The following is a 17,002-nucleotide window of genomic DNA, read 5'->3' as shown; positions in this document are numbered from 1 at the left end:
CACCTATATTATATTTATTATCCCCTAATCTGCCGACCCCAACGTCGCCGCCACCTGCCTACATTTATTAACCCCTAATCTGCCGACCAGACATTGCCGCCACTTTAATAAATGTATTAACCCCTAAATCGCTGCACTCCCGCCTCGCAAACACTAGTTAAATTGTATTAACCCCTAATCTGCCTGCACTAACATCGCAGACACCTACTTACATTTATTAACCCCTAATCTGCTACCCCCAACGTCGCCGCTACTATATTAAAGGTATTAACCCCTAAACCTAAGTCTAAACCTAACCCCCCCTAACTTAAATATAATTTAAATACATCTAAATAAATTGACTAAAATTAAATAAATGATTCCTATTTAAAACTAAATACTTACCGATAAAATAAACCCTAAGATAGCTACAATATAACTAATAGTTACATTTGTAGCTAGCTTAGGATTTATATTTATTTTACAGGCAACTTTGTATTTATTTTAACTATGTACAATAGCTATTAAATAGTTAATAGCTATTTAATAGCTACCTAGTTAAAATAATTACAAAATTACCTGTAAAATAAATCCTAACCTAAGTTACAATTACACCTAACACTACACTATCATTAAATAAATTACCTAAACTACCTACAATTAATCACAATTAAATTCAATAAACTAAATTACGAAAACAAACAAACACTAAATTACAGGAAAAAACCCCCCAAATTTACAAGAAGTTTATACTAATTACACCTAATCTAAGACCCGATATAAAATAAAAAAGCCCCCCAAAATAATAAAATGCCCTACCCTATACTAAATTGCAAATAGCCCTTAAAAGGGCCTTTTGCGGGGCATTGCCCAAAAGTAATCAGCTCTTTTACCTGTAAGAAAAGAATACAATACCCCCCAACATTAAAACCCACCACTCACACACCCCTACTCTAAAACCCACCCAATACCCCCTTAAAAAACCACTACCCCATTGAAGATCACCCTACCTTGAGCCGTCTTCACCCAGCCAGGCACAAGTGGTCCTCCGATCCGTCCAGAAGTCTTCATCCGATGGGGCGGAAGAGGACATCCAGACCGGCAGAAGTCTTCATCCTATCCGAGTAGAAGAGGACATCCGGACCGGGAGAAGGCTTCATCCAAGCGGCATCTTCTATCTTCATCCATCCGACGAGGAGCAACTCCATCTTGAAGACATACGGCGCGGAGCATCCATCCAGCACGACGACGAATGACAGTTTCTTTAAATGACGTCATCCAAGATGGCGTCCCTCGAATTCCGATTGGCTGATAGGATTCTATCAGCCAATCGGAATTAAGGTAGGAAAAATCCGATTGGTTGATTGCGTCTACCAATAGAATGCAACCAATAGAATGCAAGCTCAATCCGATTGGCTGATTGCATCAGCCAATCGGATTTTTCCTACCTTAATTCCAATTTGCTGATAGAATCCTATCAGCCAATCGGAATTCAAGGGACGCCATCTTGGATGACGTCATTTAAAGGAACCTTCATTCGGTGTTAGGCCGTCGATGGAAGAAGATGGCTCTGCGTCGGCTGGATTCAAGATGGCTCCGCTCCGCTCTGGTTGATTGAAGATAGAAGATGCCGCTTGGATGAAAACTTCTGCCGCTTGGAGGACCTCTTCTGCCCGGATTTGATGAAGACTTCTGGATGGATCGGATGACCGCTTGTGCCCAGCTGGGTGAAGACGGCTCAAGGTAGGGTGATCTTCAAGGGGGTAGTGTTAGGTTTTTTTAAGGGGGGATTGGGTGGGTTTTAGAGTAGGGGTGTGTGGGTGGTGGGTTGTAATGTTGGGGGGGGTATTGTATTTCTTTTTTTTACAGGTAAAAGAGCTGATTACTTTGGGGCAATGCCCCGCAAAAAGCCCTTTTAAGGGCAGGTAAAAGAGCTGATTACTTTGGGGCAATGCCCCACAAAAGGCCCTTTTAAGGGCTATTTGTAATTTAGTTTAGGGTAGGGAATTTTATTATTTTGGGGGGCTTTTTTATTTTATTAGGGGGCTTATTTTCTGTAATTTAGAGTTTTTTTTGTACTTTAGTTATTTTTAGTTAATTTTATTTAATGTTAGGTAATTGTAGTTAATTAATTTAATTTATTTAATGATAGTGTAGTGTTAGGGGTAATTGTAACTTAGGTTAGGATTTATTTTACAGGTAATTTTGTAGTTATTTTAACTAGGTAGCTATTAAATAGTTAATAACTATTTAATAACTATTGTACCTCGTTAAAATAAATACAACATTGCCTGTAAAATAAATATAAATCCTAAGCTAGCTACAATGTAACTATTAATTATATTGTAGCTATCTTAGGGTTTATTTTATCGGTAAGTATTTAGTTTTAAATAGGAATAATTTATTTAATTATAGGAATATTTATGTAGATTAATTTAAATAATATTGAAGTTATGGGGGGGTTAGGGTTAGACTTAGGTTTAGGGGTTAATAGATATAATATAAGTGGCGGTGGTGTAGGGGGGCCAGATTAGGGGTTAATAAATGTAATATAGGTGGCGGCGGGGTCTGGGAGCGGCGGTTTAGGGGTTAATAAGTTTAATGTAGGTGGCGGCGGTGTAGGGGGGCCAGATTAGGGGTGTTTAGACTTGGGGTACATGTTAGGGTGTTAGGTGCAGACACTTCCCATAGGAATCAATGGGATATCGGGCAGCAGCGAACATGAGCTCTCGCTGCTGTCAGACTCCCATTGATTCCTATGTGATCCGCCGCCTCCAGGGCGGTGGATTGAAAACCAGGTACGCTGGCCCGGAATAGTGGCGAGCGTACCTGCTAGTTATTTGATAACTAGCAAAAGTAGTCAGATTGTGCCGAACTTGCGTTCGGAACATCTGGAGTGATGTAACCATCGATCTGTGTTGGACTGAGTCCGGTGGATCGTATGGTTACGTCACTAGATTCTACTTTTGCCGGTCTGTAGGGCTTGATAACTAAAGCGAATCAGCCTCGCCACAAATACGCTGCGGAATTCCAGCGTATTTGCGATTGACAGCTTGATAACTAGAGGCCATTATCTCTTTTAATCCCTAAAACATAACTTCTTGGAGACTTTGTAATATTATTAACAAAATTTATTATATAATTTCTTTGAGAAACAATAAATGCAAGAAAGACTTTTCTCCCACTGGCTGCATTAGCTGTTGTCAGTCACAGAAACACACAGATTTAGGTTTTAATGTTATACTAGTCCTAAAGCCCATGTACACGGGTCAATTTTTTAAAGTACCGTGGTCCCACCCCTTGCTCTCTCTTTCTCTCCCCCCTCTTTTTTGTGCTCTCTCTCTCCCCCCTCTCTTTTGCTCTCTTTCTCTCCCATATCTTTTGCTCTCTTTCTCTCTCCCCCTTTCTTTTGCTCTCTTTCTCTCCCCCCTCTTTTTTGCTCTCTCCCCTCTTTTTTGCTCTCTCTCTCCTCTTTTGCTCTCTCTCTCCCCCTCTTTTGCTCTCTCTATCCCCCTCTTTTGCTCTCTCTCCTCCTCTTTTGCTCTCTCTCTCCCTCTCTTTTGCTCCCTCTCTCCCTCTCTTTTGCTCTCTCTCCCCCCTCTACTTTGCTCCCTCTTCCCCCTCTCTTTTGCTCTCTCTCCCCTTCTCTTTTGCTCTCTCTCCTCCTCTCTTTTGCTCTCTCTCCCCTCTCTTTTGCTCTCTCCCCCTTTCTTTTGCTCTCTTTCTCTCCCCCCTCTTTTTTGTTCTCTCCCCTCTTTTTTGTTCTCTCTCTCCCCTCTTTTGCTCTCTCTCTCCCCCTCTTTTGCTCTCTCTATCCCCCTCTTTTGCTCTCTCTCTCCTCCTATTTTGCTCTCTCTCTCCCTCTCTTTTGCTCCCTCTCTCCCTCTCTTTTGCTCTCTCTCCCCCCTCTACTTTGCTCCCTCTTCCCCCTCTCTTTTGCTCTCTCTCCCCCTCTTTTGCTCTCTCTCCCCTCTCTTTTGCTCTCTCTCCCCTCTCTTTTGCTCTCTCCCCCTTTCTTTTGCTCTCTTTCTCTCCCCCCTCTTTTTTGCTCTCTTCCCTCTTTTTTGCTCTCTCTCCCCTCTTTTGCTCTCTCTCTCCCCTCTTTTGCTCTCTCTCTCCCCCTCTTTTGCTCTCTCTCTCCCCCTCTTTTGCTCTCTCTCTCCCCCTCTTTTGCTCTCTCTATCCCTCTCTTTTGCTCCCTCTCTCCCTCTCTTTTGCTCTCTCTCCCCCTGTACTTTGCTCCCTCTCCCCCTTCTCTTTTGCTCTCTCTCCCCTTCTCTTTTGCTCTGTGTCCTCCTCTCTTTTGCTCTCTCTTCCCCTCTTTTACTCTCTATCCCCTCTCTTTTGCTCTCTATCCCCTCTCTTTTGCTCTCTCTCTCCCCTCTTTTGCTCTCTCTCCTCTCTCTTTTATTCTCTCTATCCCCCTCTCTTTTACTCTCTCTCTTCCCCCCTCTCTTTTGCTCTCTCTCTTTCCCCCTCTCTTTTGCTCTCATTCCCTCCACTCTTTTGCTCTCTCTCTTCCCCCTCTCTTTTGCTCTCTCTCTCTACCCCTCTCTTTTTGCTCTATCTCTCTCCCCCCCTCTCTTTTGCTCTTTCTCCCCCCTCTCTTTTGCTCTCTCTCTCCTCTCTTTTGCTCTCTATCCCCCTTTCTTTTGTTCTATTTCTCCACCTCTCTTTTGCTCTCTCTCTCTCCCCCTCTCTTTTGCTATCTCTCTCTCTCTTCCCCCCTCTCTTTTGCTCTCTCTCTCTTTTGCTCTCTCTTCCCCCCCCTCTGTACAGAGAACAGAAACACTTCAGTAAACACTGCTTCTGCTGGTGGGAGGAGCTGAAGCACAGCCTGGTTAGAGGGATAGTGAGATCCTCTAGTAATGGGCAGTAACACTTCCTACAATACACTAAATGAGAGCCTGTCAGCGGTCCTGCTGTGTTATCACCCACAATCTGTGGAACACATGGTGCTTACATTTCTGTGTGGCTTGCTTGGGGTTGTTTAGCTCCCCTAGTAGAAATAGGACTATTGCACCTTATGTGGGTGAGACTCTGTGTCAGAGGAGGAGCCTCAGGCCCAAAGGCAACCATTCATCCCTTCATTGGATTTAATTTGCTTTCATTAACCAAAGTGTATAGATTATATACATATAACTACAGTGTGTGTACAAAACAATATTAATTGTGAGGGAGGGGTGAAAGTCTTAATGAGTTCCCACGCTTTTTTTTGTAGGACTTGACCCCTGCTTTCTCCCCTCAGTTTTGCGCTCTCCCCTCTGTTGCTTTCTCCCCTGCCCAATCACGCCCACTCTTCACGCCTGCTGGTCATGCCCCCATCACGGCACGTCCGCTCAGCCACGCCCACATCACAACACGCCCGACCACGTCCCCATCACAACACCCAGCCACACCCCCATCCCGCCCTGCCATGCCCCCTCCACGGCAGCTTCCGAAAAACACTTTCTCTGCTGCTCAAGGCCAGGTATGTTTGTCCTTGCACAGTCTCTACTGCGCATGACTGCATCTGAACATACCTGGCCTTTTGTACACCCCTCTCTTTTGCTCTCTCTCCTCTCTTTTGCTCTCTATCCCCCTCTCTTTTACTCTATTTTTCCACCTATCTTTTGCTCTCTCTCCCCCCTCTCTTTTGCTCTCTCCCCCTCTCTTTTGCTCTCTCTCTCCCCCCCTCTCTTTTGCTATCTCTCTCTCTCTCTCTTTCCCCCCTCTCTTTTGCTCTCTCTTTCCCCCCTCTTTTGATCTCTCTCTCTCTCTCTCTCTCTCTCTCTCTCCCTCTTCTCTTTTGCTCTCTCTCTCCCCCTCTCTTTTGCTCTCTCTCCCCCTCTCTTTTGCTATCTCTCTCCCCCCTCTCTTTTGCGCTCTCTCTCTTTTGCTCTATCTCTCTTTCCTCCTCTCTTTTGCTCTCTCTCCCTCCTCTCTTTTGTTCTCTCTCCTCCTCTTCTCTTTTGCTCTCTCTCACCCCTTCCTCTCTTTTGCTTTCTCCCAGGGGTCAAGTCGAGCGGGAACGCATGGGAACGGACTTCCTGCACTATTTTTGCAGGAGGAACTAAGTTCCCTCTGTACAGAGAACAGAAACACTTCAGTAAACACTACTGCTGCTGGTGGGAGTAGCTGAAGCACAGCCTGGTTAGAGGGATAGTGAGATCCTCTAGTAATGGGCAGTCACACTTCCTACAATACACTAAATGAAAGCCTGTCAGGGGTCCTGCTGTGTTATCACCCACAATCTGTGGAACACATGGTGCTTAAATTTCTGTGTGGCTTGCTTGGGGTTGTTTAGCTCACCTAGTAGAAATAGGACTATTGCATCTTAAGTGGCTGAGACTCTGTGACAGAGGAGGAGTCTCAGGCCCAAAGGCAACCATTCAACCCTTCATTGGATTTAATTTGCTTTCATTAACCAATGTGTATAGATTATATACATATAAATACAGTGTGTGTACAAAACAATATTAATTGTGAGGGAGGGGTGAAAGTCTTAATGAGTTCCCACCCTTTTTTTGTAGGACTTGACCCCTGCTTTCTCCCCTTGGTTTTGCTCTCTCCCCTCTGTTGCTTCCTCCCCTGCCCAGCCACGTTCACTCGTCACGCCTGCCGGTCACGCCCCCATCACGGCACGCCTGCTCAACCACGCCCACATCACGACACACCCGACCACGTCCCCATCACGACACCCCCATCCCGCCCTGCCACGCCCCCTCCTCGGCAGCTTCCGAAAAACACTTTCTCTGCTGCTCAAGGCCAGGTATGTTTGTCCTCGCACAGTATCTACTACGCATGACTGCATCTGACAAACATCCTGGCCTTTTATTATATAGGATGAGGACATCTTGTGTATCTTGTTGCAGTACCAAAACCAGACTCAAGCGGCATAAACACACACACAGAGGTATACACAGAAACACACAGATTTCAGGTTTTTATGGTAAATGAGGACATCTTGTTGCAGTACCAAAACCAGACTCCAGGGGCATAAACACACATACTTAGAGGTATACATAGAAACACAGATTTCAGGTTTTTATGTTATATCAGGACATCAAGAGAAAAATTGATGTGTTATTTAGAGCAAGAACAATGTATCTACGGTGCACAAATTATGAGGACAGTGGCCCTATCCTCACAATCCCAAATGTCCCCATAGTGTGGTGTGTATTCAGGTGAAATGTCCCGGTAAACCATAAAAACCAACACACGCACATACATATGCATATTTAAAACGTTTTCTTCATTTAATTATTGATATCTTTATTTTCTTTTATTTAGTGTATTTTTAATGATTTTTTTTTTTTCTAAATAGATTCATGCATCCTCTTTTTATTATTTCATCCTCTAAGGTCAAATTTTTAACTGCCCAATGCAACACTTATTTGTTCTTAAAGTGTAAACTTATTAGTTTGATATGAACAGATGCCATCTACAGTTCCAGGCAAAAAGCCGGATATAATTACATTTACCAGCATACATTCATAACTTCAGCACTGAGGTCAGCTCCCTTTACCCAATCAAAACACAACAAATATTTATTTATAAGAGCCAGTTGACTTATCACTCTTCACAGTGTTCAGGATATACATCCAACTGGCCCTACATTGCAACATATTATTTCTGTATCTTCACCACCTCTCCTGGAGGGAATACAAAAATAATAGTGTAACTGTCTTTGTGAATACACTTATATGTATATATTGTGCAATAACCTTAGTTTTGCTATTGAAACTGCCAAAATAAAATTGAAAAGCAAAAATCTTCTTAGTCTTATAGAGCTATACTGCCATCTAGTGCCTACTCATGGACAATACATTATGCTAACACAGATCCTATGTGGGAAATGTTTGTCCCATGAAAATGGAATCAACTGTGTAAATCTGTACTAAATAATTTTTTAAATGAGTGAGAAAGTTTATTATTTTTTGTAAATGTTTTTATTTTTATATTTTTTATTTATATTTTTCTACTAAAAATGTCCCAGATTATTTATTTTTCAGCATAATTAATTGTATTGTTGAACAACTTTTTATAAATATTATCTATGATTAGGGTTGTCAGGTGTCCAGCATTCAACTGGACAGTCCATTATTTTAGCAGTGTATCCAATTATTCACACCTCACAGAGACATCAAAAGAAGGACGTAAATAAATCTAATTTTTTTTCTTTAGAAAAACATTGTAGCTTAAAGGGACATTTAATAATCAAGAAATGCTAGATAGACTGATGCATTCAAAGAAACGATTAGTCTGAGAATAACATGTGGATGTATTTTTTAAAGTTTTGTTAGTTAATATTGAAAAATAAGTGTAAACTTTTAGTGTCTATAAAGCAATGGGTGCTGCCATGTTGTAACTTAGGTTTCTTTCTCTGCTGTGGCCAATTAGGGACAGTTATAAATAGGTCACTAAAGTGTGCATCCAATGGCTGTGTGAAATATAACAGTGTTCTGCACTTCCATTTCTTTTTCTTTTTTTTTCTTTTTTAAATGCAAATCTTTATTGGTAAACTCAAAAAAGTTACAGATATAAGTAGCCAGTTAACAGTTTAGGTACAAATTATATTGTATATATCAAGTCCTTTAAGAGATTCTCTGATGGCATAAAAGTCCGCTGGTAATCTTGAATTTGCAAATGTCTCTGAGGCAGTGAGTTGTCATCCCTTCGTTGGAGGGGATGATTGTCTCCAGCAGGACGTGTAGTTCATTTTAGGTCTTGAGATTGTTTTGCATTTATTTTAACATTTTTTAACTATAGTTCTAAACAAATAGTGTAGAACAATTTGAAAAGAACACATTTATCTTATGACGTTCACAATCTGTTTCTTTAAAAGGGTAGAGGTGTGGGACAAAGGCAATCGAGGGAGGTTTCAGTTCTGGAGTGGGGGGAAGGGGGGATTGAGGGGAAAGGGGGACAAGCAGTTCTCTAAGGAGGTGGGGGGTGAAGGGCAAAAAAGAGGGTTGTTGGGTGTGTAGTCTCGTGTATCATGGGGTGTTGCTGTGTCTCTCTGGTTGTTGAAATAAATTAAAGGGGGGTGCCTTCCCATGTAAGGAGCATACGTTCGTGTAGATAAGGTTTTCCTATCTTAAGATAATGGTATATTTCAAGTTGAAGCTGAGTGGTGATTAATTTCCTCCAGTCTGAAAGACTAGGGATAGTGTCGGTTTTCCATCTTTTGGGAATCAGAGTCTTTGCTCCATAAAGCATTATAATGAAGAGTGACTTATCTTGCTTGCTATTGAATTTTAGAAGACCATGGTAGAGCAGAGTGCTGGGTTTGGTTGGATTGATATTTCAAATTTTTTGTTAATTTCAGCGACCTCTCTCTAGAAGCCTTCTAGTTTGGGGCAGCTCCACCAAACATGTAGCATTGAACCCTCGCTTCCGCAGCCCCTCCAGCACTTTCCTGTGGTGTTGGGGTATATCTTTTTTACTCTTTGGGGGGCTAGGTACAATCTGCTCAGAAATTTGTATTGAGCTTCTTGGGTTCTGGCTTTAATTGAGCATTTTTTAGTGATGTTGAAGATTTTACTCCCCAATTTAGGTTCAAATTCTTGTCCAAGCTCCTTATGCCAGCCCTGCACATACAAGGGGAGGTTGTTGAGACCGTTATGTTGGAGCAGATCATAGATTTTGCAGATAAGGTGTTTTGGCGGGGATGTTTGTATGCATAGAGTTTCAAGTGGTGTCAGTGGTCTGAGGATCGAGAGTTTGTGTCTATGTGAGGTGACATAATGTGATAGCTGAGCACAGGGAAACCAGGAGGTAAAAAGGATAGGGTCCCATTCTTTGAGGTCTTGTGTTTTTAGTTTGTTCTGGGCCAATGCATTGTAGATGGCTATTCTGCTTAATGGTAGTGTATGTCTAGCTAGTGTTGAGGAGGTTTGAATGCTCGTAGTCGGGTTATCACGTATCGGGATTAGAGGGGAATAAATGTTGCTCTGTGTGGCAGCGATTTTACCCCAAGTTTTTAAGGTCTCTTTTATTAGTGGGTAGGAGGCCAGTAAGGAAGGTCTATGTTTCTGTGGGATACAGGCTAGGGAACCCACGTTGCAACAGTTTAGAATGTCTGAGTCAAGTTTTACCCATCCCTTATGCTGTAAATTTTGGCACCATTCAGTAATTCGCTGTAGTAAGATGGCCTGTCTGTACGTACTGTATGTAGGTTTTGCAAGCCCATCCCGTCCGTAGAGTGGGATTTGTATAGCGTGTGTTTGTTTATTCTGGGTTTTATTCCCTGCCAGATGTATTTTTCTATTGCATTTTGTATGTGTTGGATGCGTGGATTGGTTGGTGAAATAGGGATAGTTTGTAGAATATATAAAGCTCTATGTAAGATATTCATTTTGACTATGTTAATACGGCCAAGCCATGAAATGTTTTTCTTTTTCCAACTTGATAGGTCAGTGACTATTTATTCTTTAAGATTTTTGTAATTGGATTCAATTAGGTCTGGCAGAGTTGGTTTAATGATTATGCCAAGGTAGCGAATTTCGTTGTGAACTACTTTTATGGGACAGGTTTTCTTAATTAGGTTAAAGTTTGTGTGGGGTTCGGTAATGTTGAAAAGCTCTTATTTGTTTAGGTTGAGATGGAAGTTGAAGACTGAGCCATACTGCTTAATCTCCTTTAGTACTTCAGGTAGTGATTGTATGGTGTTAGAGTAAGTAGGACATGGAGGCATATTTAACAAAGGTCTGTTAGACCTAATCCGACAGTGCGGATCAGGTCCGACAGACCTCGCTGAATGCGGAGAGCAATACACTCTCCGTATTCAGCATTGCACCAGCAGCTCTTGTGAACTGCTGGTTCAACGCCGCCCCCTGCAGATTCGCAGCCAATTGACCGCCAGCAGGGTGGTGTCAATCAACCCGATCGTACTCGATCGGGTTGAATTGTGACGATCTCGGTCCGCCTCATCAGAGCAGGTGGATAGGTTATGGATCAGCGGTCTTTAGACCGCTGCTCCATAACTTGCATTTCTGGTGAGTCTGAAGACTCGCCAGAAACACGGGCCCTCAAGCTCCATTCGGAGCTTGATAAATGGGCCTCATGGTCCGCATACATAGCCAGTTTTTGTATTCTGAGTTCTGAATTTGACGGCCTTCAATTTTGGGGTTTGCTCTAATTTTGCTGGCTAACGGTTCTATTGATATGGCAAATAGGAGGGGAGAGAGTGGGCATTAATGAAAATTTACATTCACTTTAAGTGTTTAGCTATGGGTGTAGTTAACTCGAGATTTTCAATAGACCATAGATGCTCTAAAACCTGTCACATAATGATCTTTTTGTATGGCCTACTTATTGCTTGTTACAGCCTGTTATTAAATAAATATTGCTAACTTAAATTTATAAGAAAATATTTATTATTTTGTCACCATCTTGTAATTTAGTCATTTGTTTATTTTACAATAAAACTTTTTATACTGCACTTGAGTCCGCGCTTCTCCCCTTCTATCATTTACAGTATTACTCGTTAGGGAAAATATGAAAAAATAAAATATCCAATAAAAATTTGTTATTATTTTGGAGATTTCTTTGCTAACAGTTGCTGACCATTTTTTTCGTTAGGAGAAATACACAACTTTGGTTACATAGCGGTAATAATCCGATGCCATCTGTAGCCATCCTGACATTCCAGGTTAATGGTAACTAAAAATGGACCGTAGACCGGAGTGACTTGTTTAAAGTTGTTATTTTAAGCTATTAATAATCTTTTAGGTATAGTTTTAATAAATATGTATTAGACTAAATAGTGCCTACATTGTTTTCCTGGAGACATGGGACACCTAAGCATGTCAGAGTTAAGTACAGGCCTACGTATTTAATAGGGCTGATCAGAGCTCTTTCTACATCTTCGCATCTATGGGGCAGGGGAACGCAAACACACAGGGAACCTGTCAGAGAGGTATACACTATACAGACCTGCTACACAGATCAGAGCTGATCATAGTTCTGAGAAGAGTGAGTACACGTTTGGCACAAGACAGAACTTATTTTTAAGACTGTATTACACTATTGTGTGTTTTCTGTTTTATATTTTTTACATATTATCGGAAGGAGTTATAAATTATACAGAACACGAAGAAGAAACAAGTGATACACACATCCTTTTATTTTCTGCACTTTATTTTGCATTTATTATACAACATTTTTTTATTGTTGTGAATTTATTGTACATTAATTGCACATTTATTAAATGGTGTGTTTGACAATAAAGTCACCTGTTGTTCCCAATGTTCCAGGTGAACTCATCAACCTGGCCATGTATTGTGAAAGAATAAGGAGGAAATTCTGGCCAGAATGGCACGATGACAATGACAACACAGTGTATGAAACAGATGACAGTGGTGAGGAGAGCAGGACACACACCGCATTGCAGGACTTCAGCTTCTATTCAAGGACTGGGACATTTGATGAGGATGCAACAGAAAATAGTATATCCCAAACACCTGACACAGATTTTACTGGCCAGTCACTCTTTGACTCAGACGTAGACATGGATGAACTTGCAGATCATGAACAATGCAAGTGAAATGCAACGCCTTCTTCTACTGATAGATACAACAGGACTTAAGGCTCACTGCTCGGCCTTGCACACAAGCCATCCTATGTAGATTAGTTAGAATATATTAATACAGGTTTTGCACACATTGTTGGTCAATATAAGCCTTACTGCCTGTGGGAAACAAAACAGCAAACCTTGTGAAAATGTTGCTGAATGAATATTACCAATGTTGTTAACATTTGAATCTCCATGGTTATTTATTGATAGGTAAAACAGCTGAAGACTTTGTAGAAAACTGCAGAGTTTTTTCAGACCATGCCTTGATCATCTTTTTAATATCTGGCAATCATTAAGAATTAATATACATGCAGTTAGGCAATTATTTAAATTTGTGCAATACTGTATATTAAGACGCATTTATGTGAGAGCAATATAGTGGTTAAAAGATTATAAGTGTGAATGGTGACCGTATGGTAGTTCAGTGTTTTTCAACTCCAGTCCTCAGGCCCCACCAACAGGCCAGATTTTCATTATCTGAACTGAAGCACAGGTAAAATAATCAGCTGTTGGGTGAGAGCAGGTTAGTAGCCATGGTTACTGATCAGCTGATTATTTCACCTGTGCTTTTGTTCTGGTATCATAAAAATCTGGTCCGCTAGTATTCCCTGTGGACTGGAGTTGACAAACTCTGTGGTAGTACCAAAAATATTTAACATTTACTTATTATGTGTAAAATCACTAGGCTAGTAAATGTATGTTCAACTGATACAGAGTACAAAGGAAAATTGTAATTAAATATATCTTAATGTGATGGATAAATAAGATTGTTTTTTAGTATGTTCACACATTACAGTGCAATTTTATTTTTTCCTTTCACTCCTGCACTAAAAAGTGGTTTGATTTTTCTAATTCTTTGAACAGTCTTTTGTATGAATATATTAAATGTTCACAGCAACGTTATTTCACTGTATGTTGTACTGATGACATATGGTGAAAATGAATAAAATTTGGATGCATATAAGTAAAAGATCTTCTCATAGATTGACTTTTAAATAGATCAGTATGTTCAGTTATTAAAGAGACAGAATGCATATATAACAGGGCTCCATATATTTGTTCAAAATCTATGAGCGATCCCACCATTTTAGGGGCCATCCTTATGATATATATATATATATATATATATATACAAAACACGGAAGGGGACTGCACTCTCATACCGGACCGGGTACACATCCCATGACCCTGCAACATGCTCAGCCCTGGGTGCTCACGGGCACTCACAGGAAGCTGTGCTGTCCCCAGAGTCACAGGCAGTTAACCCCAGACAGGTCTGGGTGCAAGAACCATAGGGAAAATTACAAAACAAATTAATACAACACACAGAGAAAGTCCAGCACTCACTTACAAGCTCACAGCTAAGATTTAAAAACAAAAATGGAAAGGTTAGTTAGCGCATCTGGCTAAATGGGACAAGCCCAGGTACCACGTCAACGTCCTTTCCAATACCTGGGACCCTAAAACAGCCACACAATGTAAGCTCTCAAATCCAAACAAACTGGGAACAAGGGAAGGGTGCACAGGCTTATGTATACACCCTAGACATATACAAAACTCGGAAGGGGACTGCACTCTCATACCGGACCGGGTACACATCCCATGACCCTGCTACATGCTCAGCCCTGGGTGCTCACGGGCACTCACAGGAAGCTGTGCTGTGACCAGAGTCACAGGCAGTTAACCCCAGACAGGTCTGGGTGCAAGAACCATAAGGAAAATTACAAAACAAATTAATACAACACACAGAGAAAGTCCAGCACTCACTTACAAGCTCTCAGCTAAGATTTAAAAGCAAAAATGGAAAGGTTAGTTACCGCATCTGGACAAATGGGACAAGCCCAGGTACCACGTCAAGGTCCTTTCCAATACCTGGAACTCTAAAACAGCCACACAATGCAAGCTCTCAAATCCAAACAAACTGGGAACAAGGGAAGGGTGCACATGCTTATGTAATCACCCTAGACATATACAAAACACGGAAGGGGACTGCACTCTCATACCGGACCGAGTACACATCCCATGACCCTGCAACATGCTCAGCCCTGGGTTCTCACGGGCACTCAAAGGAAGCTGTGCTGTCCCCAGAGTCACAGGCAGTTAACCCCAGACAGGTCTGGGTGCAAGAACCATAGTGAAAATTACAAAACAAATTAATACAACACACAGAGAAAGTCCAGCACTCACTTACAAGCTCTCAGCTAAGATTTAAAAGCAAAAATGGAAAGGTTAGTTAACACATCTGGCCAAATGGGACAAGCCCAGGTACCACGTCAAGGTCCTTTCCAATACCTGGGACCCTAAAACAGCCATGGAATGCAAGCTCTCAAATCCAAACAAACTGGGAAAAAGGGAAGGGTGCACAGGCTTATGTAATCACCCTAGACATATACAAAACACGGAAGGGGACTGCACTATCATACCGGACTGGGTACATATCCGATGACCCTGCAACATGCTCAGCCCTGGGTGCTTACGGGCACTCACAGGAAACTGTGCTGTCCCCTGAGTCACAGGCAGTTAACCCCAGACAGGTCTTGGTGCAAGAACCATAGTGATAATTACAAAACAAATTAATACAACACACAGAGAAAGTACAGCACTCACTTACAAGCTCTCAGCTAAGATTTAAAAGCAAAAATGGAAAGGTTAGTTACCGCATCTGGCCAAATGGGACAAGCCCAGGTTCCACGTCAAGGTCCTTTCCAATACCGGGGACCCTAAAACAGCCACGCAATGCAAGCTCTCAAATCCAAACAAACTGGGAAAAAGGGAAGGGTGCACAAGCTTATGGAATCACCCTAGACATATACAAAACACGGAAGGTGACTGCACTCTCATACCGGACCGGGTACACATCACATGACCCTGCAACATGCTCAGCCCTGGGTGCTCACAGGCACTCACAGGAAGCTGTGCTGTCCCCAGAGTCACAGGCAGTTAACCCCAGACAGGTCTGGGTGCAAGAACCATAGTGAAAATTACAAAACAAATTAATACAACACACAGAGAAAGTCCAGCACTCACTTACAAGCTCTCAGCTAAGATTTAAAAGCAAAAATGGAAAGGTTAGTTACCGCATCTGGCCAAATGGGACAAGCCCAGGTTCCACGTCAAGGTCCTTTCCAATACCGGGGACCCTAAAACAGCCACGCAATGCAAGCTCTCAAATCCAAACAAACTGGGAAAAAGGGAAGGGTGCACAGGTTTATGGAATCACCCTAGACATATACAAAACACGGAAGGTGACTGCACTCTCATACCGGACCGGGTACACATCACATGACCCTGCAACATGCTCAGCCCTGGGTGCTCACAGGCACTCACAGGAAGCTGTGCTGTCCCCAGAGTCACAGGCAGTTAACCCCAGACAGGTCTGGGTGCAAGAACCATAGTGAAAATTACAAAACAAATTAATACAACACACAGAGAAAGTCCAGCACTCACTTACAAGCTCTCAGCTAAGATTTAAAAGCAAAAATGGAAAGGTTAGTTACCGCATCTGGCCAAATGGGACAAGCCCAGGTACCACGTCAAGGTCCTTTCCAATACCTGGGACTGTAAAACAGCCACACAATGCAAGCTCTCAAATCCAAACAAACTGGGAACAAGGAAAGGGTGCACAGGCTTATGTAATCACCCTAGACATATACAAAACACGGAAGGGGACTGCACTCTCATACCGGACCGGGTACACATCCCATGACCCTGCAACATGCTCAGCCCTGGGTGCTCACGGGCACTCACAGGAAGCTGTGCTATCCCCAGAGCCACAGGCAGTTAACCCCAGACAGGTCTGGGTGCAAGAACCATAGGGAAAATTACAAAACAAATTAATACAACACACAGAGAAAGTCCAGCACTCACTTACAAGCTCTCAGCTAAGATTTAAAAGCAAAAATGGAAAGGTTAGTTACCGCATCTGGCCAAATGGGACAAGCCCAGGTACCATGTCAAGGTCCTTTCCAATACCTGGGACCCTAAAACAGCCACACAATGTAAGCTCTCAAATCCAAACAAACTGGGAACAAGGAAAGGGTGCACAGGCTTATATAATCACCCTAGACATATACAAAACACAGAAGGGGACTGCACTCTCATACCGGACCGAGTACACATCCCATGACCCTGCAATATGCTCAGTCCTGGGTGCTCACGGGCACTCACAGGAAGCTGTGCTGTCCCCAGAGTCACAGGCAGTTAACCCCAGACAGGTCTGGGTGCAAGAACCATAGGGAAAATTACAAAACAAATTAATACAACACAGAGAAAGTCCAGCACTCACTTACAAGCTCTCAGCTAAGATTTAAAAGCAAAAATGGAAAGGTTAGTTAGCGCTTCTGGCCAAATGGGACAAGCCCAGGTACCACGTCAAGGTCCTTTCCAATACCTGGGACCCTAAAACAGCCACACAATGCAGGCTCTCAAATCCAGCACTTACTTACAAGCTCTCAGCTATGACTC

General features: G+C 42.3%; 1 protein-coding gene across 1 annotated transcript in view; it reads left to right on the top strand.

Moving 5' to 3' along the window:
* FAXC (failed axon connections homolog, metaxin like GST domain containing) overlaps positions 1–13,508 on the top strand; it is a 75,885-nt gene extending 62,377 nt beyond the window's left edge. The window contains exon 6 of the mRNA XM_053709104.1: positions 12,219–13,508. Within this exon, the coding sequence (XP_053565079.1) occupies positions 12,219–12,508 (290 nt within the window). The 3' untranslated portion in view covers positions 12,509–13,508. The remainder of the gene's footprint in view (positions 1–12,218) is intronic.
* Positions 13,509–17,002: the final 3,494 nt, after the last annotated feature.

Source organism: Bombina bombina, chromosome 4 (genome assembly GCF_027579735.1).
Source record: "Bombina bombina isolate aBomBom1 chromosome 4, aBomBom1.pri, whole genome shotgun sequence".
Classification (NCBI taxonomy): domain Eukaryota; kingdom Metazoa; phylum Chordata; class Amphibia; order Anura; family Bombinatoridae; genus Bombina; species Bombina bombina.
The sequence above is the reverse complement of the archived record's forward strand: the minus strand, read 5'-3'. Positions and strand labels throughout refer to the sequence as shown.